Source organism: Epinephelus lanceolatus, chromosome 20 (assembly GCF_041903045.1).
Source record: "Epinephelus lanceolatus isolate andai-2023 chromosome 20, ASM4190304v1, whole genome shotgun sequence".
Classification (NCBI taxonomy): domain Eukaryota; kingdom Metazoa; phylum Chordata; class Actinopteri; order Perciformes; family Serranidae; genus Epinephelus; species Epinephelus lanceolatus.
The window spans coordinates 14,026,798-14,050,476 of NC_135753.1; the positions used below are offsets into that span (position 1 = coordinate 14,026,798).

At 40.5% G+C, this 23,679-nt stretch overlaps 2 protein-coding genes across 3 annotated transcripts; one reads left to right on the forward strand and one right to left on the reverse strand.

Moving 5' to 3' along the window:
• Positions 1 to 17: 17 nt before the first annotated feature.
• On the reverse strand, positions 18 to 11,770 carry mastl (microtubule associated serine/threonine kinase-like). The gene is made up of 12 exons (XM_033639026.2): positions 11,489 to 11,770; positions 11,269 to 11,406; positions 11,030 to 11,169; positions 9,927 to 10,015; positions 9,721 to 9,827; positions 9,468 to 9,627; positions 9,186 to 9,334; positions 5,569 to 6,624; positions 3,647 to 3,788; positions 2,533 to 2,646; positions 2,239 to 2,340; positions 18 to 971 (listed from the first exon to the last, which is right to left on the reverse strand). The coding sequence occupies exons 1-12, from the start codon at positions 11,654 to 11,656 to the stop codon at positions 814 to 816; spliced, it is 2,523 nt and encodes an 840-aa protein (XP_033494917.2). The 5' UTR covers positions 11,657 to 11,770; the 3' UTR covers positions 18 to 813.
• Positions 11,771 to 12,536: 766 nt separating this feature from the next.
• On the forward strand, positions 12,537 to 22,196 carry LOC117265011 (ATP-dependent zinc metalloprotease YME1L1-like). Of its 2 annotated transcripts, none has more exons than XM_033639379.2 (18): positions 12,537 to 12,755; positions 13,376 to 13,495; positions 14,204 to 14,372; positions 14,534 to 14,635; positions 15,433 to 15,542; positions 15,675 to 15,825; positions 15,923 to 16,030; positions 16,514 to 16,687; positions 16,819 to 16,971; positions 17,063 to 17,195; positions 17,301 to 17,363; positions 18,612 to 18,724; positions 18,886 to 19,041; positions 19,163 to 19,314; positions 19,410 to 19,536; positions 19,846 to 19,919; positions 21,068 to 21,154; positions 21,248 to 22,196. In XM_033639379.2, the coding sequence occupies exons 1-18, from the start codon at positions 12,720 to 12,722 to the stop codon at positions 21,374 to 21,376; spliced, it is 2,157 nt and encodes a 718-aa protein (XP_033495270.1). In that variant the 5' UTR covers positions 12,537 to 12,719; the 3' UTR covers positions 21,377 to 22,196. The 2 variants fall into 2 exon arrangements, with proteins under 2 accessions (XP_033495270.1, XP_033495271.1); XM_033639380.2 differs by having other exon boundaries at positions 15,923 to 16,006.
• The last annotated feature ends 1,483 nt before the right edge of the window (positions 22,197 to 23,679 follow it).

Here is a 23,679-nt window from a genome sequence, read left to right on the forward strand (position 1 = left end):
AAAAGGCACAAAGAACATCATGTTACAAACACGATTTTATTTGTATTTTACTTTTTTCTCAGAATGAACAACATAAAATTTTACGAGTACTTGGGAACCTAGTGAACCTATCTAAAACATAACTAGTAGTGTAGGAAATGGACAGGAGATCACATCAAAATTACAAACACAAATGACATAAAAGCAGCAAAAACTGTTCACAACATGACACTGAATGTTATTAACAAGATTTACATATGAAACACATTATTGATGAATATATTAGCTTGTTTTTCTTCAGTACTGCACCCATCAAAGAGCTAATCATTTAGGGGGCCTGCCCACCCAGTCTGCCCAGAGCAGGGGAACATTACAGTGATGAACAGTACAGCAACAAATGGAGTGCATCAGCATGGAGAGTTAACATCAGGCAGTAAGAGCCACATTCTCATGCAAAGTTATCAACATTTAATCAGTATACCAGAAATCAAAGCCTATCATAAGGTAAAGCAGTAGCAAATATGATTTTGCTAGTATAAGGATCTAATACTATGTAATATGGCAACACTAAGTTTTAAAAATGTAACAAGTTAAGCAGTCAACAGATTCAACTTTCTTCTGACTCTTCTGACCAGTGATTGCACAAAGGTAAAATGTTTTTTAAAAATATACAACCTTGAACAGAGAAACAACCAGAATCCCCATCATTACCATGTATATTCATTTGTACAATGGATTCAGAGTTTTTCTACAATGAAAGCACACATGCCTCATTAAAAGCCAAAATGTACTGACAGGCTGCTTTGCTAAAACTTAACTGTTATGACTGTAACTCTACAGACTGAAGCCAGACACGGCGATATTCTGAGCGTTGTTTCTTGCATCAAAGTACGAGGTGTCGGTTTCATCCTCTGGCTGAGGGATGAAAGGCATCGGCTGGTTCTGCAGGTTGTCCCAGTCCAAGCCCTCAAACAGAGGGTGACACTTGAGCTCTGGTAGATGTCCAAATAAAAATAATCAGAACACATTAGATTTACACACAACAGATGTTGAAACTAGAGCCTATATTAGTATTTTTTATGAGATAAATCCCTGTTACTTACAAAGGTTTAATCCTTAGCATTTTTAACCACAGAAGTTTGAGCAAAGTTCTAATATACAACTTGAAAAGAAAAAAACTCCCAACAGCGGAGATCTTGATATTTATGTCAGGTGGAATTCATGAATTTCATGAAGGTCTCAGGAACAACAGTGTTTTAAAGCTGTGTTAGGCAGGTTTATTTTGGCATCATTTGGCAAAAATCCCATCATAAACTTTGAGCATATCTTAATTCAAGTGGTCTGGGAGAAAACTAGACCTGCAACTAGACTGCTCCTCCTCTTGGCTCTGTTTTTTGAGGCTTTAGAAAATCTAGCCTGTGACAGGAGACTTTGGCCAATCACAGGTCATTTTAGAGAGGGTATTCCTATTGGCTGTTCTACTAAAGTAGGAGCACATGCACGTCCCTTTGGTGAAAGCCTGTTTCAACTGCAGAGAATCCTCCAGAAAGAGTTGCTATTTCAGTATTGACAGCAACTGCCTACACTGCAAAGCAACCCAAAAAGAAGACGGACTTAGAGTCTAAAAGAGAGTCTGACCGAACAAAATAATGGCTGTGACTTATGTAGCTAATGTTAGCTAGAGCTTCGACTCACAGTGTGTCCTCTGCCTCACTCCTCACTGATATAGACCACCTCAACCGCAGCAATCCAAACCCAGCCAGCGCAAACTCCAGGTCCGGGAAACTGAACAGCCCCGACTCCTCACCAGATCAGCAAACTTTCTGTTGCTGCCATTACACAGGTGCTGCCAAACCCTATGCTGGGGCTTTGCACTGGCGGAATTTAAAGCTGGTGCAGCCACAGACTAAAGGTCCGTCTCCGAGCTGTGGCCCGCTCTCCTCCCGAGGAAGCAGTCCACAGCAGCACGGAAATGAGGCGAAGGGATCATAGGGTGGCGAGCTCGGTTGTTCTTGTCTCATTTGTGGTCTGATCAACAGAAACGGTGCTGAGTGAATGCCCTGCAAGCAGCTCTACAATGAAATTAAATAAATCAGTGTATGGGAAACACTGGTTATGGAGCGCAAGGTCATCTGGTAGGTGGGGCTTAGGAAAGAGTGGGGAGGGCTGCAGGAGGAGGGTGTATATTTTGCCTGTTTCAGATTTCTGTCCACCGCAGCTTTCAATGTTGAAAATTAAAAATTGGAAAGTGGTCCTAACCTTTAAGACCAGCTCGTTTTGTCATGTCCATGGTCAGGAGGATTTCAATCGCATTTCTTGAGTTTACAGACAGTTCCTCCTCATCCTCAGGCCAGGGAATATCTATAAACAAATTGACAGTGAGGTAGTAAAGGAAGCAACAAAAACATGTCATTAACATAATCAATTTTGTTCAACGAAAACTGTAATATGTCTTTTTTTTTGGCATGCTGATCATCAAATACAAGCTGTGTGTCAATTAAAGCATTTTGTGATTTAGGTATGATTGCTCCTGTGAAAGATAAACACACCCACCTCTGTTGAGAATATTCTGGAAGACCAGTTGAGGTGTCTCATCGTTGAAAGGTGGCACACCTGTGAGGAACTCGAAAAGACACACACCTAGCGCCCACCAATCCACCATGAAGTCTGGATAGAAGCAGAAAGGTCAAGTCACACAGCTGCTGGCTTCAAACACCAATTTCCACTGTGATTCCTGTTAGAGTGTGCACTAACTGTACTGCGGTGGCAGAAGCAGGGACTAAGTTAGGTTGAGGATAGAGGGATTGGGTTATGGGTAAAAACTCAGTTTCTTTCATTCACCCACAAGTAGCCTGAATTTTCTGTATTATCAATCACATGTCACACATAAACCTTGACATTTGGGTCTAGCATTGTAGTTTTAAGTTATTTTTCTAGATTCAAAATTACAATTGTCACAATCATCTGATGTTGAGTTCAGAAAAATGCTCGACAGCTGATGAATAAACACTGGCACACAGGATCATTCATGTCACAGCCTGACTGTCCATGAATTCAAATAGCAGCTACAAAATGGCATGGTGCAACTGACAGGAAATATTTTAATGAATGACAGCATGTCAGATCAATAGGTTATTATTAGATGACATTTTGCATGTCAGTTGCTAAATGTCAAAAGTAAAGCCAGTGCCACAGCACATTCACTTTGTGCCACAATGACCCCAAACCTACACATTTTAAGAGCAGACAAACCCCTTTGTCCAGTTAAAAGCACATCAGCCTGACTCCCCAACTGTTAACAATGGTGTTAGCTTAATGTTATCTTAGCCTTTGTAATCACACATAAAATGCTGCCCCCGTCCCTCTGATCAGGCCCACAGCTTGTTCACCAATCCAAGGGGCAGAAACAGAACCAGTGGGGAAAGGAAATGGGGAAAGAATCAGCTCATTTCCTCTAGCGTATTAGCAGGCTGGGTGAACATGCAAGCTCGTTTGCACAAACAGCAATATCATTATAAACTTACCACACTGTAAACATCCTGAAACTCAAAGAGAATGCCTGTCACAAATACTACAATGTCAACCATCCAAAGTCAATACTATCAGGCTCAGTTGGGCTATTTTTGGGTTGTTGTGGTACTTGGAATTTATCATTTTCTTATCTTACCATGTGGTTTTCCCAAGAGAAGCTCTGGAGCCAAATAGTCAGGAGTTCCTAAAATGGGTGCACCTTCAACAGGCAGTGCACCCCTTCTGACACTCTTTGGGGTCCTGAAGGGGGTGTGAGAGGTCGACATGGGCTGAGGAGTCTGATGTGAGATGGAAATAAAAGGAAATGTGATAAGCATATAATCCAATTGGGGCATGGGTATGGTTTAAAACAGTAGTTCCCAAGTGGTCCAGCCACAAGGTCCAGATCTCTGCTTCGTCGACAGTTCAAGGTCCACACAGTTTGATAGATTTACTGTCATGCTTGTGTGTCTGTAGTCACTCACTCTACACCAAGAAACGGAACTTCAAAATAAAAGTTCTATGCCGTAAATTCACTGTACTTAAAAATAAAGTGTGTTTTTATGTTTGCAAGTCACTTCTAGTCCACTCAGCATTGGACCACGGCCCACTAGTTGGGAACCATTGGTTTAAAAAACTACAACACCAGTACCCTTAAAGAGATATAGATACCAGTAGACTACTTTATTTGTACTTTATATGTGTCATTCATCTGAGAAAATTAAATATCACAATATTTTTGACCAAGTACCTCGATAATTTGTGAAAGCATCAATAGTCAACCCTACAGTATCATATATTATACAACAGTTAGTTCCGGCCCTGCAATCTGATTGGTCGAGAGACAGTAAAACCGTGACGATATTGGAGTACAACATCACGGTTATTTCACTGTGTATGTATCACTCCGCCTCACAGCTGATTGCAATCAACAATCAAATCAAAACTGACAGTTAGTGTCAGTTAGGTCAGCAGTTGCGTTGTAGGCTAATTAATTCATCCACTGTCAAACAGCCAAAAATATGGATTTATTTCCTAAAATAAGTTTTGAATTGAACTATGAATGGTCATCAGAGGAAGATGAGGGAGAGGAGAAGCTGAATCCATCTGAGCACACATCCAGGTTTGTCAGTGTTTCATCAGCGGAGCTCAATGACTTGGAGAAAAGCAACATACTGTCAGATCAGAAGGCAGAGTCGGCTGTGCCTGTGAAGCGAAAGGCCACCATGCAGTCACCAGAAACTTATTTCACCGGCTGCACAATTAATGGAAACGTGCAGATAAATGTGTATAAAGAGTAAGTGCCTGGCGCACCATGTCTGCGTTACATAGCTGCGGCCTCGTGCCTACGACCGAATCACAGCCGTGACGATATCACAGTACAACATCACTCCCTCTCGTGTGATATTGCTTAAATATCTACATGATTTTTGATTAACAATCATCAGTAATGTGGACATAATGACTAAGCCCTGATCACACAGAAAGCATTTCAGCAGCTGAAGGCGTTTGTGTTGCGACGCACCTCACGTTTCTGCACTTGCGCCTGGCACTTCTGATTTTAAAGGCGGTGGGTCCTCTGTGGTGGTCATGACAACAAATTTGAAGTTGGTAAACAACGGAGGAGAAATGTGTGGTCGCAGTTGCTGGATACCCAGAGATATACAGACCAACAATAGACAGCAGGTTGTCAAACTGCCCTGGAGTCATCCTAAAATATGCCAGGAAGCAGCCATCATGGAGGCGAAGCTCCTGGACCAACTGGTGGTACTCCCCGTGATTCACCCTCTTTTTTAGGGTCTCATATACCCACAAAGATCTGTTTCCCTGTGCCCAACAAACTACTCGCTGACAGCCTCTCGCCCTCAACCAGACCTACAGCAAGTAGCCTCTGCCTGTCCATTTTAGGAGCTAGCTACTAATTACTGTCAAATAAATAACATAAAATAAACAAAGTAGATAAAGTAGTTTGATTACGTGGGAAGGTTAGGGTAAGGAGGTGAGTCAGTGGTTGCCTAGCAACAATAAAAAGGCATTCAATCAAAAAAAAAAAAACAGGCAGTGCGGCACCTTTCTTACCTGATTGAGTGAGCTGTTGGAGCTGGGTCTTTTCTGCACTGGTGTTGCACTGCCAGATGCTGTGTGATAAGAACCGGTGGCGGACAACTCCATAGCCTCAACAGAACCAACGCTAAATCGGGACACCCCTGACATGTTGGAGCGGTTAATGGAGCTACAGTAGCTACGGAAAGCAACTACATTTCGTGGCTTGAGGAATGAGGGGGATTGTGCAACACCACCAGCCAGATCAGGGAGCCTGTTAAGGAAGGAGCACTGAGATCCTCTCTGAGAAAGGTTACCAAGTTTGGGTGTTTCAGTAGTGACAGCAGATGGAGTCTGTGGGAGTGATTCAGTGATGGATGAATCTTTTTTTTCCTCTTGCTCCATAGATGACACTGAATTCCTGTTTATGAAACACTTGCTCGGCTTGAGAAGTGCACGGCTGTCAATAGTGGGAGACGTTTCATGCATAGACCCGTCAGAGTCGAGGCTCAGGCTCCTGCAAACGTCACTGTTCCCAGTGAGTGGTGATGTGAAACTTGTATGTGACAGGTCTTTGGCTCCGTCTTCAAACACGTCCTCTGTTGGCTCCTCCAGTTCACTAAACAGACTTTTGGCCACAGCGATGGGACTGGAGCGCTTTGGGATCCGGTCTTTAGCTGACCCAATCCCCTCAGTGGAGGCCATGAAGGCACCTATTTGAATGGTGGAAAATGTTCCAGTCAGGCCAGTGTGAAACCTCGCAGCCTCTTCTGGAATCTCGTAGCATCTCTTATAGGCCGCATTACTCCTCTTCGCTTGGTTGTCCAGGAGCTCAGGGCTTTTCTCAACATCAGAAAATGTTCTCTTTGTAGATGAGGCTGATAGACAAAAATCCTCCTGAGCTATGGAAACAGACTCCAGTTTGATAGTGTGAGGTCTCTTTCCTGTGAGATGGCCTGGATCCGACAGATTGCTGGTGACCTCGGCAGAGAAGCCAAAGGTGGCCACTTTTGTGGGTGAAGAGTCTTGTTTGGGCCCTTTGGACTCAGAGTGCCATCTGCCCTTCTGTTCATTAGAAGGTTCATTTTCTTTCTGAAGGGGGATAAAAAAAAATTGCTATCACAATATGGAACAAACAAATCTGAAAGACCAGTATAAGAACTGGAAGTGACACATTTCAATTAGTTAGTAACGAAAGGCCTGTTTCCACTGCAGGAACTTCGGGGTAATTTTACAGGGCCAGGGCTGTTGGTGCGTGTCTCCACCACAGGAACCACCCCCGAAGGACAGAGTTCCGGAGCTTTTACAGGGGCTAAACAAGTCCCTGCCTCGGAGTAGGTACTCAGAACGGCCCCGAAATACTCCTGGGTGGGGCTTGGCTTACTTGGCTTACTCAAGGCGGGATGTGACGTCAACAGAAAGCGACAAAATAGTCGGCATTTTTAAAACTCAGCAGACAAGGAGTCGCATTTTTAAAAGAAGTCGTAAGAAGAAAAACAAGAAATGGAAGACAAATCGTCGCGCAACGATTACGTCACATCCAGAGCCCGGTAACTTTACAGGAACCTTCCTCCTACTCTGCCCCCTCTGTGTAGAGACACGGTGGTTGAGAGGGCCGAGCGAGAGGACGTTCCTGTAAAGTTCCTGCCCCCCAAATAGTACCAGGAACTTCTTCAGTGGAAACGGGCCTAAAGCCAATCAAAGTCCAGTCCTTTGTAAATGTTATCTCCTTACATCTGCACCAGCTGTTGTATGTAACTAGACATTTTATATGATCCTAAAATGTCTGCAATGGGGAACTATTTTCACCCTCTGAGACCTAGCATAGACCCATTTTTTTCTTTTCAAAGGGAGACAGGGAACCTTTAGTGGTAGATGAAAGCTGGGAGTCTGAAGATTAATTTGAGATGCAGCTCAGCACTGTGTGTCAGTTTTTGGTCATAAATGTGAAATATACATTGTGTTTTGGTAAGGCGCCTCTTCATATTCTGAAGGTTTAGACTGTTTAGGGGCGTAAACATTACATTGGAGGTATATGATGGCCATTCCCATGCTCCATTATGTCTCATAGGTGGTTGCAGCAGTTTTTGGGTTGAAACCATTTGTTACACAGATTTGGTGCTAAATTTAAACATATTTTACCCCTTGAGCATTGATATAAATGGTCAAAAATCCCTCCAAAATACCACATTAAGACATCAAGACCTTGAGTAACGTCATAGGAAAACCAATGCTGTGATTCGGTATGAAAAACTTTTGAAATTTGGAGAGTTATATAAGAACTGTATTATTTAGCAATTGGATGGCAAGCACCTATGTTCTGGAAACTGCTGAGAGACCACCTTAGTGTTACCCTGGAAATCCAGAGTTCTCACGAGAGCACAATTTGAATTTGCTCAGCAAGTCACTCTGGCAATCAGTAATGATGCTCATTACCTATGCCCATGAAACCGAGCTGCACCAATCACATCGATGTATCTGATATAGGCAGGCCAGAGGCGAGCTAAACAGATGACGACAGTTGCAAGATGGCTACGGCTGAACACCAGTTGTTTGAAACAGCTTTGGCCGCTACAATGAACGAGTTAGACTTGGCTTTTTCTCTAAAAGAGGAACAGAAGTCGGCGCTCGAATCTTTCCTTTGCAAGAAGGACGTTTTTGCTGTTTTGCCGACCGGATACAGCAAGAGTCTAATCTATCAGTTAGCTCCACTGGTAGCGCTCTGGATACGTCACCCCGTGTATTGTTCTGATTTTGTCGTAATGTTATCCAATTGCATGCAGTGGTATTTACAAATGCATGCTTGGTGCCACCCCTGGAGCTGGGCCATTTTCATTACTCATGGCCAGACCCTAAATCTTTCTAGATTTGGGTCTGGATTTCCAGGCTACCTTAGTGTCAATATACCTCTGAAAGCCATACATCGTCTGAATGCCCAAGGTCTTTAGTTCTTCATGAGGCTGTGATTATCCTACAGGTAACAATAGGTCATTTTATACAATGAGGTCAAGTTTCAAAAATGGTCTCACTACAATGAAATACTATGGGGACTACTATGGGGACTAACATTGTCACACATGAATAAAATTGGGCTAACTGAATCCACAATAGTCTCAGTTTTCCAGTCACATCCAATATATGCAATTCCAAGACTGTTTAGGGACCCAGTATGCAGAAATATTCAAATACAGTTGGCTAAAATAACACGTTTGTACTGCATGCAAAAAACAGCATGTTTTTTTTACCTAAACTGTCTGAGATTAACATAAACTGGACATGCCTATGAAGGGGAGACTTGTGGGTAGCCATAGAACCTGTTTTCCATTCAGATATCTTGAGGTGAGAGGTAAAGGGACCCCGGTGAAAATCACCATGCCAGTTTTTCCCTTGACAAAATTTAGCCCAACTTTGGAGTGTTGTTTAGCCCCTTTCCCTACAAGCTAGTCTGACATGGTTCAGCACTGGAGGACAATAATATTGGGTGAGATTGCTGGCAGTCCCACAGGTTTCTGAGATATAAACTAGTTAACAATGTTAAATGACTTAAATCAAGATTTGGGGGCAACACAGCTGGTCAAGACTTCTCGAATCAAAACATAACCTTGTGTGATTGACTGTAAATTGCTTATAGTTTTAGGTTTACAGTCACCAACCTCCTCACATTCCCACAGTGGACTGATGTCACCCTCAGTGTCTGTGATGCTGCCTGCACTCATCGTCTCAAACCTCCTCCTGGTCTTCAGCAGTGTGGGCATCAGATTTTTAGCCAGGTTATGAGGACTGAACATCATGTTGCTGCTTCCTGTGGAGACAATACAGATAAACCAAACACATCTTAATTTCCAATATCTCACCAGAAAGTTATACTACGAACCAGCCACCAGTCATTCCACAATGTTAATGAATTAAAACAAATCTATTCCAGCACAGTATACCTGTTTTCCAAGAGTAGCAAGCCGGTGAGTACAGCTGATCTTTCCTCGTCATCAAGGGAGAACCAAGAGAACCTGTTTTCTGCTTGATTTTGCCACAGGACATGGGACTCGACACAGCAGATGCGCTGCAGTGACGCCTGCCTTCTCCTGCGGGTGAACTCTGTGTTTGACCGAATGAAGAACAAGTCATGAATCAACACAAACTATGCATAAAGCACTCAATTAGGGCATCTCTTAATGCTACTTCACTTACAAATCCCAGGGAGCTGATTAAGGAGAGGACTTGGCCCGGGGTGCGGAAGTAATCTTTATTTGGTTTAGCCAAGGATGGAGTAGTGAGGATATCCATAAGACTCAGCTCTGATAGAGAGCACAGATATACAATAAAAGAAATATTAACACATTACAAGTGGTGATGCTAACAGTTTGTTCAAGTGTCAAGATGATGGGACATCATACCTCTGTCGAGCTTGACTTTAGAAAGGCCAAAGTCTGTCAGCTTGATGTGACCTTCGTTGGATATCAGCATGTTGTCTGGCTTCAGGTCCCTAAAAAGTTAGAATTCAGGTCAATGTCCAGGTCACACAATAAATCTCACCCATTAACCAATCAATCAGTGCTATACACTAGGGCTGATAGATTAATTGCATTCAAGCCAATACTGCAATACTATAGAATGCAATTTTAAAACTGCAAAAGGCGACTGGTCGAGCCATAGTCAGTGTGCACTTTAGTTTGTGTTATTCGTTACTGTAACTGTCTGGATAAAAGAAAGATTCATATTTATTTATCATATAATATGTCTACACCAGGCCTGTTGTTCTGTATGCTTTGTTTATCTCAGTTTATTTCAGATTTTATTTATGTGAAGTTTAAGGGTTATATCACATGTTCACAAGACTTAAAGTAACAAGAGATAAAATTCTACTGCAATTGAAGGTTTTTACAATCAATAGCTATAAAAGATATGTTATTCATATCACTTCATCTAGTTTCATCATATCAGTACAGCATAGTGTCACAATATGTTGTGTGGCAATATTGGACTGATACACAGATGCGAAGTATCTTTTTTTAACATAATTATTAATATTGTGAATATAAATTTAATTTTTTGGTAGCTTACTAGGATAATGCAATCAATTGCTTTTTCAGTACACTAGATACATTTTGTTTCAATAAAAATGACTGAGGCAAGAGACTTTATCTTTAACACTTTCTTATTAGATACAACAGATGTTTACAAAGTTCTCATTTGCAGACAGAATTTACAGTTGAAAAAAGGTAATAAATTAAAATATATGTTATCGCATGTTATAGCATATTGCAAAATGTTAAAAATTGCTATAATATTGTATCATGACTAAAGTATTGTTGTAATGGGAACACCCATTAACACCTATACCTGAAAGACCAGTTTTGTGTGTTGTATCCAATGTTGATCATACTAGAATGATTTATTGCTTGTGTATAGTAAATAATACAGAAGATAGGGGACTTGAAAAAATCACATACTGAATCACAGTTACAACATTGCCTTACAACACCTAAGGAGACTGTACCTGTGGATTATACTATGTCGATGGAGGTAGTCCAGAGCCAGTGCAACCTCTGAAATGTATTTCACAGACATATCCTGGTCGAAATACCCATAGATATGAAGCAGAGATTTGACATCTCCACCAATGAGGTATTCCATTACCTGAAAGCAACATGAAAATGAACATGTAAGGACAGCCAAACACAATATAACTCACAATTATTACTGTTAATGTGTCTTTATTTTGCCTCTGGGTGTTACCAGATAGATCTTGGTGGCTGTCTGAAGGGAGTAAAACAGGTGAACCACGAAGGGGCTTTTGCTTAAAGCAAGTGCATCTCTCTCTGCCTTCATCTGGCCTGTCATATTCTTATCAACCATGTCTGCTTTCTTCATCACCTAAAGAACAAAATACGTATTGTTTAGCTCAAATGACTCTTAATGAATTAGTCGAGGTTTTCAAAGATAAAAACCGACTCACCTTAATGGCATATAATCGCGCATTGCACTTCTTCCTTGCAAGGTAGACCTTGCCGAAAGCACCGCGGCTGATGGGCTTCAAAACGATGAAATCCTCGATGGAAGGCGGTTTATGAATATCCACCGATTTATCACCTGCACCGGAGTCTGGTTTTTCTTCTGCGTCCATTTTGTACAAGTTTTCAAATGAGGAACTGCTAACTAGGTCAAAGTAAACACTTGCATGTTGAAATAACAACTTCGGGTTTGTTTTGAAATTTTGAATTGACTGCACTCTCGCGGGGTCCTCTAACCTCTCGTTTCATTTAGTTGTTCAAGTAACTGCCTGGGTGTAAATCAGTCATGCGCTTGATGGGTGATGAAATTAAGTGTAAGTCATCAAATAAATAAATATTTAAAAGCTTTTGAGTGTATTAACATCTGTCAAAACAAGAGAACGATACGGTATATTTTTAATATAAAGCTATTATATATTTATTTTAACGGGGTTTTGTATTTTTTTTGTTTGTTTTGCTCCATATCGTTGTCGTTTTTACTCCAAGCTGCTGTAACAGTGAAAGCCCCCGACAACATCAATACATTACTCTATTTATCTGTCTATCATTTTGATATTTTAATTTTGATCAGGCAGTAAAGAAAAACTTGAACAGTAAAGCTAAAAAACACACATACACTTATATCTATGCCCTTGCTCGTTTAATGCCTTTATTGTTCTTTTTTATTATTTTGTTGTAGCATCATTTCCACCATTGCTGCTATTTTATATCTTTTGTCTTTATGCATCTATTCCCTAACTCAATTTGTATATTTTTCTTGTATTACAAAAAAAAAAACCTAAAAAGAAAAAACAAAAAAAACAAAACTTTTTTGACGGCAGTGTTTATTTATTTGTGTAGGGCACATAAAGGGAAAAAGGTTGTATTTTTGCTTTGTAACGTTACCGTTTAAGTATTTTAATATTTTGATTTACATAAATTTGCCGTTTGAGGTCCTCAAGCGATGTAGTGACGCAACCTCCAACCGGGAGTATTGGCTTGACGTCACTTTGTAGTCCATTTGACCTCAGATGCCGGAGGATCCATTTGCTGTTAGCTAAGCTGCTGAAAGTTGTGTAACAAGGAAAACAAAAAGGACACCGCTCGCGGGAGGACTCGTTCATTTGAGTTAAATAGAGGGTCTCTCCTCACACACCAACCCTCCAACTCTTTATTCTTTATTATAATTCGGCAAAAATGTTTTCACTGTCAACGTCGTTTCAACCACAGCAGGTAAGCCGACAGTATAGCCGTTTTTGTATTTAGCTAACGTTAGCTAATGTGTGTTCTTCTGACAACGTATGTCTTTTAGTTACAAAATCATTGTTGCCCAGGCTGGACTGTTATGGAAGTTATAGCAACAAGAAACTCTGTCTTTTGTTGTTTATGTCTTGTCTTCGTGGTCAATGACAACCTAACACGACTAATGTTAGCATGAACAGCTAACGTTATATGTCTTCATAATCAGCCCATGCTTACGTCACGTTGTCATAGTAAGCCACTTTAAAGCCGTGAGCCCCGACACGCTTTGTACGTGCGGTTTCGGTCATGACTCAGACCATTAGATATATCTGTAAAGAGCTGGGCTTTTAGAAAATTGAAGGGTTGTAACTTAGTTTTTAAAGAGTTTAGGTTATGTAACTGGCACACGTCTGACGTATGGCCATACTGTTCTCTGATTGGCAAGCAGCATAGAGTTAGCCTGAATAACAGTGATACAACCGTCCTGTCCCACTGTCCTGTCTGGAGGATTCACATAAAACCCAGTAAAAGTGATGATAAATAACAGATTACACATCTGATAATGTGTGGAAAGACTGTTCTTCACCCTCTCCTGTTTGTTTCTCTGCCAGATGATAGTGCCCCTCAGCCAGCTCATCAATGCCCTCCACTCTCTGAAGAACTCAGCCACAGCTTCAGTCCACACCCTGCACAAAGACTTCATTCCAGAGCACAGTTCTTATTTAAAAGAGGTGAGATGACACCTCACATACATGACATAATTCCATGTGGATACAGTACGTAATCATCAATGTCTTTGGTTTGAACTTGTATGTCTTAACATGCACTGTTTTGTTTATTTTGTTGGTAATACTGAACAATGGTTATGTTGAACAACCAACAGTAAACAATATAAAGTGTCAGTAGCAATAAGATTATTGGATTTTGTTCTGAAGTTACTCTTTGTAAGTGAGAACCCTCTTTTAAGGATTACACTTTGAGCAAACACATCAAGCAAAACAAATCCATGATGAGTGATCGCTACAAAAGCTTTTTTAAATATGCCTTTCATCATTCATTTAATTAGGTTTTCCTGCAAACAAAAAGTGAAGGATCTTCAACAGTAGCATTTTCCTTAATCACACAGTAATAATCATAAAAGCATGCATGTATGCTTTAAAAGCTTTTCCAATTTAACCCAAGTTAAGAAATGTATTTTCAAGCCAACCAGTACCTCAAACTTTGTCTTGCTCATTCATTTGCAAGCAAATTGTATTGCACATCCCATTGTGCTGAAGCAGGTCTAACTTGTGCTATCAGGATGTAAATTTCCATAAGTCTTTAAAAAAGTGAACGAGTTGTCGTTTTTTTATTTTTTTTAAGACTCTAAAAGCCATGTGCATGCATTGATTGTCTTTAAAAGGTGTAGATAACCTTCTTTTACTCTTCTTTCTTCCCAGCCTAGTGTGAGTCTGAGGGATCTTGGCCTGTCAGACATCAGGGTGAGTCAGCTGGACGAGCTGGTCAGCAGGTTACTGCCTATACCAGGACCAGAACAACCTCCCACTGTCCCTTCAACATGGAGGTCAAGTCACGTTTCTACAGACAGCTTCTTTCATAACAAGCATGGTGAGCAGCTCAGGCTCATTGTTTTCTTTGAAAATCTCACTTTATGAAAAGCCGTTGTATCTGAGATGATTGTGTTACTAAAGAAAACTAAATGTACACATTTATCAATGTATTATATCACGTTAAGTGAAACAAACCATTTTGCACTTTTTGTCTGACAGGGTTTTCACACAAACGAGTGGGCGTGTTTGGCTCCCCAATATTCCACAGACAATACCACAGTCCTCTAAAAGAAGCCTGTGCAGAGCTACAATTCCTGCCTGGTAAGAAACTTTGTACACTGAAAGAGTGAATTCAATACTTTTCAACCTTCAACCTTCTCATGTTTTTGTGTCTAAGTGGCTGGTGGGAACAACAATTTCTGAAATTGGTCCAGTAATGAGCAAGACAGCAACAATTAGGGCATGAGCTCACCGATTACGCCCACTAAAAGTGTTTTGTTTTTTTTGCCACTGACTCAGATTGTTTTTAAGTGTCTGTCAACATTATGGAAAGGATCCCTTCAGAGACAGACCTTTTTATTAAAGAGGAAGATCCTTTTGTTAAACAAGAAACAGCCCCGAAATTGCCATTGCCAAAGCACCAGACTCCATTTAAATAAACTGTAATTTTAGTGTGTGTACAGCCAGCATATTGGCAGAAGTAACTGGGTGGTTTTATTCCAACCGAACCAGAGCTGTTTATTGTCGGAACAGTGGAAAGAAGAACCAAGATGTTTTTCATCAATACAATTACTGTTTATTTAAATCGAGTCTGGTTTATTTATTATCTCTGTAGGGATCCCTTTCTTTAGACACATAGAATAATAATCAAGCATGTCTATGACAAAACAAGCACTCTAAGTGGACGTAAATTGATGGTGTGAACATGCCGAATAGGTGACATTGCAGCCTGTTTCATGGTTGGTCCAGTTAAAGAAAATATTGTTCCCATCAGTCACCTAGACACAAAACTGTGAAAATATCCAAACTTATCTACAGTATGTGAATGAATGGCTTGGTATTTTAAAGTTGTATTTAATGGGGTTTCTTTTGGGCTTTCCATATGTGTTTCTAATTAGTATGGGTCCAGAGTCGAGGTTTCAAGACACTGCGAACAAAGACCAAGCGAATGGAGTCTGCGTATGATGGTCCAGTGGAGTCTGAGGCCTACACACCAGCCTTCATGAAGGTCAGCAAACAGTAGTGGGACCTACTGGAAGTTGCTCTGTATTAACAAAGTCAGTGGGGGTTGGACAAAGGAAGTGAAAAAGGCTGTATTTTAAAGCTTTACCAACTATTTCTCCCTCTGCTTCCCACACAGGGATTGCTTCACAGGGAAAAGGGACCAGAAGCACAATCACTGGAGCAGCTGATGAAACAAAAGAACCTTCCAGATAACCAGCAGGAAGCTTTCAAGACGGGTTTCACCGAGGGGTTCATGAGGTCTCAGGCCTTCACTCAGAGAACACAAGGCATGTGGCAGGAGGCAGCGTTGGAGAAAAAACACACAGAGAGATTTATGATTGACATAAAGGATAACTCGTCTTTGCCTGTGCTCTGTTTTGACAGACTCGCTGAGGAGAACCAGGTTGATCCTGTTCGTCCTTCTCCTTCTCGGTATTTATGGCTTGTCAAGAACCCCGTTTCTCTCGGGTAAAGGCTCCTTTTCTGATGCTGGTTTGTGTCAGTTTTTATTCTCTCCTATGCTTGCAAATCAACTCACAACCCTACATACACACTGCAAATAGAACAAAGCTTGTTAGTGTCTCCAAGGATGTAAAAGTGTTTTACTTGAGGCCACTTTCAGCTGAAATATTTGATATGTTGTTAATGTGTAACTTAAGTTAATACCTTAAAGTGTTGTGGATAAGATATGATGTCTGTCCTGCGGTGTGCATGTAGGGTTTGACTGATTACTGTGATGCATATTTATGTGTAGTAAGTAATACCTAAGTATCTATATCAAATATGTATGTTTTCATACCAGTTAGCTGGATGTATTAGAATGTATAATAGCATAAATTTGTTGTTTCTTAGTATTAACATTTTACCACAGTAAGAATATTGTAGCTGTGTTGTCTGTCATTGTGAGACACTGTAAAGAAATGGAAAGTTTTTCTGGTGTTATTGTACTGAACCCGTTGTTTGGGGATTTCACAGTGAGGTTCCGCACCACATCTGGTCTTGACTCAGCAGTCGACCCCATCCAGATGAAGAATGTGACATTTGAGCATGTCAAAGGAGTGGAGGAGGCAAAGAATGAATTGCAAGATGTTGTCGAGTTTCTCAAGAACCCCCAAAAGTTTACCGTTCTGGGTGGAAAACTGCCTAAAGGTATTTTATATTTTTTCCACTTTATATATGTTTTTATTGTCCAGGAAAAAGCACACATTTGACAATACTCCTATATTTTTCTGATGTGCTGTTATGTTATTCTAATTCTGTTTCCTCTGTTATTCTCTCAGGGATCCTCCTCGTTGGTCCACCAGGCACAGGAAAGACTCTGTTAGCACGGGCTGTAGCAGGGGAGGCTGACGTGCCTTTCTACTACGCCTCCGGATCAGAGTTTGATGAGATGTTTGTGGGCGTCGGTGCAAGCCGAATCAGGAACCTTTTCAGTGAGTTGGCTGGATGTGAGAAAATGTGAGTAACCAGTTAAGGATGTATGTAAACAACTGCAATCTCTGTCTTTTGTTTTGTGGTTTGCAGAAGAGGCAAAAGCTAATGCTCCCTGTGTCATCTTCATTGATGAGTTGGACAGCGTTGGCGGGAAGAGGATCGAGTCTCCTATGCATCCCTATTCTAGACAAACCATCAACCAGCTGCTGGCTGAAATGGATGGGTGAGTGTTTTTGGCTGTTGATGTTTTTAAAATGACATAGTGTAAATAAAATGTTGCTGTCAATAACTTTCTACTTCCTGTTTTCAATGTTTTGTTATTTCACAGGTTTAAACCAAATGAAGGCGTCATTGTCATTGGTGCTACAAACTTCGCAGAGGCTTTGGATAAGTATGTTTATTTTTATTTTTATTTTTATGTTTTTATTTTTTATTTTTTTTAAAGATATTTTTTGGGGCTTTTTAGCCTTTAGTGTATAGGACAGACAAGCGTGAAGGGGAGAGAGAGAGAGAGGGAGGGACATGCAGCAAAGGGCCACAGGCTGGAGTCAAACCCGGGCCGCTGTGGCAACAGCCTTGTACATGGGGCGCCTGCTCTACCACTAAGCCACCAGCGCCCCTACATTTCTTTTTTTAACTTCTTGTTGAACAACCAGTTTGAAATGCGTTCTGAAATAGGGTCAATCCATACAATATGTACCATAGTAGTAATTCATGTTTACAAAACTGTTCCAGTTTTTAACATCCTACTCTGACCTTTACTCTGACAGATGCCTCAGGCTGTTTTATCCCTGTGGCCTTGTCCTAGTTTCTATAGTAACACTGTCTGCATGGAGCCATTTCATGTACACAAATGACAAAACAAACACTCTAAATGTAAATTAACCACTGACCTGTTTTATATCCACCACAGTAATATAACAACCTAAAGCCACACAATGATTTTTGTTTGCACATTTTTATGGCGAGTTTAATTAAATCGTGCTGTGCAGTGGAAAACAACTTTGTTTTAAATTTTTTTTTTTTAGTTTCTCATTGCAAACTTAGCTTGATTCTAAGGAAGAGTATCGGTTTCAAACATTATGGGTAGGCATGGAACAATATGAAAATTTTATTTCACAATTATCCTAAACAAAGAAATTATGATTGAAATATTATCCCAATAATCATCAAAATATGCTTAAAACTCTTAAAGGCACTACAATATACTTGAATTACTTTATCTTTCATTTTGTTAAGAAACAAACATGTTTATTCCATCACAGATAGAACACAGCTTTTTTCATGAACATCCTTTTAGTAGAGAATGGAAACAGTCTTAAAAAGCCAGAGTTTTGAACTATTTGAAGTGGTATCATATATTTCTGTAAGAAATATGCCAATGCTTGACTAAGATCTTTCTAAGAGTCTTATTGTTGGTTGTCCAGCAGTCTCTTTGTCATGATATTCATGACCATCCCGATAATGGAAATTCACCACAATGAAGTTACTTTTCGTGTCTTTATTGAGATCTGCTATAAAATCTGTATCGTCCCATCGGTATTTGTGGGACACTCCAAGCACAGAAACAAATAGAGCAAGCCAGTAGTATCACACGATATTGTTTTAATCTTAATACTACTTTGCTACTATTTTCCAGCGCTCTGGTAAGGCCAGGAAGGTTTGACATGCAGGTGACGGTCCCTCGCCCCGATGTGAAAGGACGCACTGAAATCCTCAACTGGTATCTCTCCAAAATCAAAGTGGACCCTGGTAGGTCTCAGACCGTCAACATTAGCTTCCTTATCAAATGAAACCCTTTTAAAGCATTCAGAGCCGTGAGAATACCTTTGTTGCTATGTTTGTAAAGGACACCATTGTCTCTAGATCACTTTTACAAAGAAAGCATTTTCCATTGTGTTGCTCTTGTACAGCTGTGGAAGCAGAGATTATCGCCCGGGGCACAGTGGGCTTCTCTGGGGCAGAGCTGGAGAACCTGGTCAACCAGGCTGCCCTGAAGGCAGCCGTGGACGAGAAAGAGATGGTCTCAATGGCAGATCTGGAATTTGCTAAGGACAAGATCCTCATGGGTGAATACACAGTGTTTAGATCTGCTCTGTATCCCTCACATCACATGAGACACATTACCTAGACACACTCTTTTTTTTAAATCACTTACAATGCTTTTTTATTTTGTCCTTTGCATACCAGGCCCTGAGAGGAGGAGTGTTGAAATCGACAAGAAGAATAAGACCATCACAGCCTACCATGAGTCCGGTCATGCCATTGTCGCCTATTATACCAAAGATGCAATGCCCATCAATAAGGCTACCATCATGCCCAGGGGCCCAACTCTTGGCCATGTGAGATTTTCTCATTCTCCTCACCAGAACCGCTGGTGTCACTTTTTTTGTTTAACTTAAAGCTCATCAATAATGTTCTTGTCTCTGTCCTCTAGGTGTCCATGCTCCCAGAGAATGATCGCTGGAGTGAGACAAGAGCTCAGCTGCTGGCTCAGATGGATGTCAGTATGGGCGGTCGGGTAGCAGAGGAGCTCATCTTTGGGGATGACCACATCACTACTGGTGCGGGAATAAAAGAACATCATTTAAGTGATGCTTGGATGGCAGTCCTGTCATGCTATTAGCAACAGAAAAGCGTGGTTAGAGAGAAAACATGTATTCCAAAAATCAAATTTGTGTGGCTTCAAACTGTTTTAACAGATCGGTATCCTGATGAAAATGCATAATATTCATTTTTATCAAGCAATACTTTTCCTTAGATAAAACAAAGGCTTTGTTTGCAACTGCAATGACATCAGAACTGTTACACTACTATAAATTATTATTGTACATGTCTGATAATATTGACTGTATGCTTTGGTCATTTTTTAGGAGCCTCCAGTGACTTCGATGGAGCAACCAAAATAGCAAAAATGATGGTGACCAGGTTCGGCATGAGTGACAAGGTAACCTTTAAGTTTGTGTGATTGACAAGAGAATGTTTTGATCCTTTTCAGTAACATACAAGGGATGGGAATTTATAGGATTTTATTGATACCAGTGCCATTATAGATTCTGCATATTGGTCTGATTATTTATCAGTTCCCTTATTGATTCCTGACCAATTTTCTGAGTGGGAAAAAGGGCCTACACCCTTCCTTTGCTCATTTTCAAGCGTAAAACTGGGAAGCTGATCGGTGAATTGAGCTGATATGCTTCATCCACTGTAATTAGCAGCCTCTCAGCGACGAGCAACAACATAAAAAAAAAACCTGCTTTATTCAGTGTTTTTCCAGTTGAAATCTTCTGGGTCTGTTTTGGAGAGAAAGAGACCTCTGTGAAAAATTCAGCTACTGGTTGAAAAACTGCCTGAACATCTGGATCTAAAGTTAGCAGAGAAAAAAGGCGAGCACGGATTAGCAGGTGTTGGGCTAGCGGCTTGTCTGCGATGAGCACTGATATGTAGCTTGAACATGCTTTATTCTGAGACCTCTGCATATAGTTGAGCTTCTGGTAAAAACCTCCTGAACAATGAATGCTGAAGGAATTCTGGCCAGGAGTTCACACTTGACAAGTGGGAGAAGTTTCAGCTGGTGGCAATCATCGTCGTCATTGTTTTGCAATGTGCAACTGCCAGAAAAACATGCCAGCACTGATAAAAGGAATTGAAAGGCTCTGATACATATAATTCAGATTGATCAGACAATTTGGAATTGAAACAAGCTCTCAATTCCCATCCCTAAACACTGAAGACAGAGTTTTTCCTCTAAACAGTGCTGCTCTGCGGGCTGACCTTTTCTTTACAGTGTACACAACAATGTTTTCTCACAAAGCAAAGTGTAGAAGTACAATTAAATGTTATTCTGAACATGCTGACATCAGTTTGTCTCCAAGCAGGGAGTGGAATACTGATTTATTGTTAAGTTGAAATGAAAACCTGCGGCACTGACATTACTGTAACATAATTACACCTAGGATAATGAAATCTCAGTCTGAGTGTGGAGTCCTAAAAGAAAATCTCTCACAGCTTATAATGATCACTGACTAAGTGAGTAATGCATGAGAAGGTCTATTGTTCAGCCAACGTAAGGGTGTAATTTGTGTCTTGTTGCAGCTTGGTGTCATGACCTACGGTGACGTGACCAAGCAGAGCCCAGAGACACAAGCTGCCATCGAACAGGAAGTCAGAGCTTTACTGAAGGTGAGTTTTTCCACAGCACTCGGACTTAAATTTACAGATATATTTATACACAAATTAATCTCCTTTAATCATTTTCTTTCCTCTTCCATCCAGGACTCTTATGAACGTGCTAAAAACATCCTGAAGACCTACAGTAAGGAGCACAAGAAGCTCGCAGACGCCCTGCTGACACATGAAACTCTGGATGCCAAAGAGATCCAGAGGGTGCTGGAGGGCAAATAACTGGACCAGCAGATACCTCAGTAGTTATTTTAGACTTGTATCATGTATATATGAAGCTGTGCGATTGTGCACAGGCCTTTTGGAGGCCTTGTATTTCATTTGTTCGTTATCAATGTGAAGATGACAGTGAACTGATTCAGTTTCACCCCGTATATACATTTTTATTTCATTTTCATTTGTCTTGCATTTCCTCTAGAGAAGACTTGATTTCACAGCAATTTTTAAAGCACTCAGTTTAATTGGATGAAAATAAAATCTGATCTCTACTACAGACAAAGATGTTTGAAGTTTCATGAAGGACTTTTTGTCCTCTAGTCTCAAGACAAATTAATTCTGTAGTAGTTTTATACATCAGTTATATTTGGTATCATATCAAGGTTCTCAGGCAAATTAATTTGACTAAGCTCATGATTAATTGAAGATGAAATGAATGATTTCATGTATGTGTATGTCTCCTTTTAAATTTGTACAGACTGATGAACACCATGGGACCTTAAAGTACCTCAATCCAGAATGTACCATTTGGCTGTAGCAAGGTACCGGTGATACTGCTGTTCATACTAGAGTTTTTCCTCTAAATGATATCTGTCAGTTGCATCTATTTTCTTTGTTCTTATTTATTTAAGTGCCCAAAGGTGTGTTTTTTTTCTGAAATTAGATAGGCCCTCATGCCTCTGACTGTAGGCTCCTGTGTAGCTGATAAGTGAGGGGAAATGTATATAATCTGTAAGTGTGTAAAAGGATTGGCTTTGTGCTTCTGTTTGTTTCTTAAGACAAATGAATTCATGGAGCTCAAATAAAGGTTACCCTCACTCTTAAATGTGTTCTGTATATGACTCAAATGAAACTGAAGCTTGCACTAATTGATTTTGGCCACTTGAGGGCAGCACAACAAGGTGAAGTGCAACACTGGCTTATTATCACCTTATGTAGCTTGTATGGCTAATGTGTTAACAACCAGTCGCTTTTACACATTCAGCTGACACAGAGAAACGTTAGTATTTATTTGGAGACAAATATAGTCCAATATTCACATTCCTTCTGGGTTTGGTGGACATCTGAGTGAAATATCCAGTTCTGTAGCTGCTAAACAGTGGGGTGGAAGTAGCCATTTTAGGTGGGTGTACTTTTAGGGAGATTGGTAGGTTACCAAGAGTAAATTGGGTACATTCTTAAATTTTCTAGTGTTTTATGGCTGATAGTTAGGTATGTCTTGTATAGTTGTACCATCCACCACATCACTGATGCTAATTGCTCCACAAAGTTGACCAGCTAGCTGATAACTTTGTGTCTGTTAAATGTACAGATAGCTACAGCTGCCTGCTACCACTGCAAACAATTGACAATGACAGTGGGACTGCCACATGGACATGGGTGTATTTGTCAACGTTTTCTTTTTTCTATCTCAAAAATTTCCCTGCATACAAGCACTTTTACAAAAAAAATCTCCATCTAAATGAAAATGCAAAACACAATTGAAACACTATCAAGAGCACACCAATACAGCAGGTGGTGATAAAATCACAACACTACGCTAAAGCCACACTAAAAAGAAGATGTTGGCCCATCAGACTGGGCAGCCAACTCTAAGATTCCCTGCTGTTCCAGACTTTTTCCTGATTTAAGAATAACGGAGGCCACTGCACTCCTGGGAACTTCCAATGCAGCAGATTTTTTTTCTAGCCTGCCCCAGATCTGTGCCTCAACACAAGCCTATTTCTGAGCTATGCAGAAAGTCTCTTCGACTGCACGACTTCTATTTTGTTCTGATATGTGTTGTCAGAAGCGAGACCTTATATAGACAGGTGATTCCAATCAGTTGAATTAACAACAGGTCGACTCCAATCAAGGTGTAGTAACACCCCAAAGATGATCAAGAGGAATGGGAGGCACCATGAATCTCAAGTTTCACAGCTAAGGGTGTGAAGGGCTCTGAATACAAAATGCACTAAATACATGAATATAAATTAAACCAGTTTAATAAAATTACTACTGTTAACAATGTCAAGAGACATTCATATGTATGCATTTATTTGCAGATTCTGTGATCATCCCATCAGTATGTCGAGAAGAATTATAAGTAGAACTCAAATGTCAACATTATAAACGACCCTTCCAAGCTTCAAACTATTTGGTACAGCTCTAAAAACATTACTATTTCCTTTAAGAGACGATGTGGCCCCAGGTAACTCTGGAAGTGGCCAGTCATAGAACTTTGAACAAGAACAAAAGCGTATTCACAGCTGCCTTCGAATGATCTTAACTGACAATTAGTGTATTTAGTTCCAGATGAAGCCAACTGA

Excerpts from the sequence above, each read along its gene's own strand:
- mastl (XM_033639026.2), bottom strand. The coding sequence starts at position 11,656 with ATGGACGCAGAAGAAAAACCAGACTCCGGTGCAGGTGATAAATCGGTG. Across the intron at positions 11,407-11,488 it reads CGCGATTATATGCCATTAAG|GTGATGAAGAAAGCAGACAT; the intron begins GTGAGTCGGTTT and ends TTTGTTCTTTAG. Across the intron at positions 9,628-9,720 it reads TAATCAGCTCCCTGGGATTT|AGTTCACCCGCAGGAGAAGG; the intron begins GTAAGTGAAGTA and ends GGTCAAACACAG.
- LOC117265011 (XM_033639379.2), top strand. The coding sequence starts at position 12,720 with ATGTTTTCACTGTCAACGTCGTTTCAACCACAGCAG. Across the intron at positions 12,756-13,375 it reads CGTCGTTTCAACCACAGCAG|ATGATAGTGCCCCTCAGCCA; the intron begins GTAAGCCGACAG and ends TTTCTCTGCCAG. Across the intron at positions 16,688-16,818 it reads GGGTGGAAAACTGCCTAAAG|GGATCCTCCTCGTTGGTCCA; the intron begins GTATTTTATATT and ends TTATTCTCTCAG.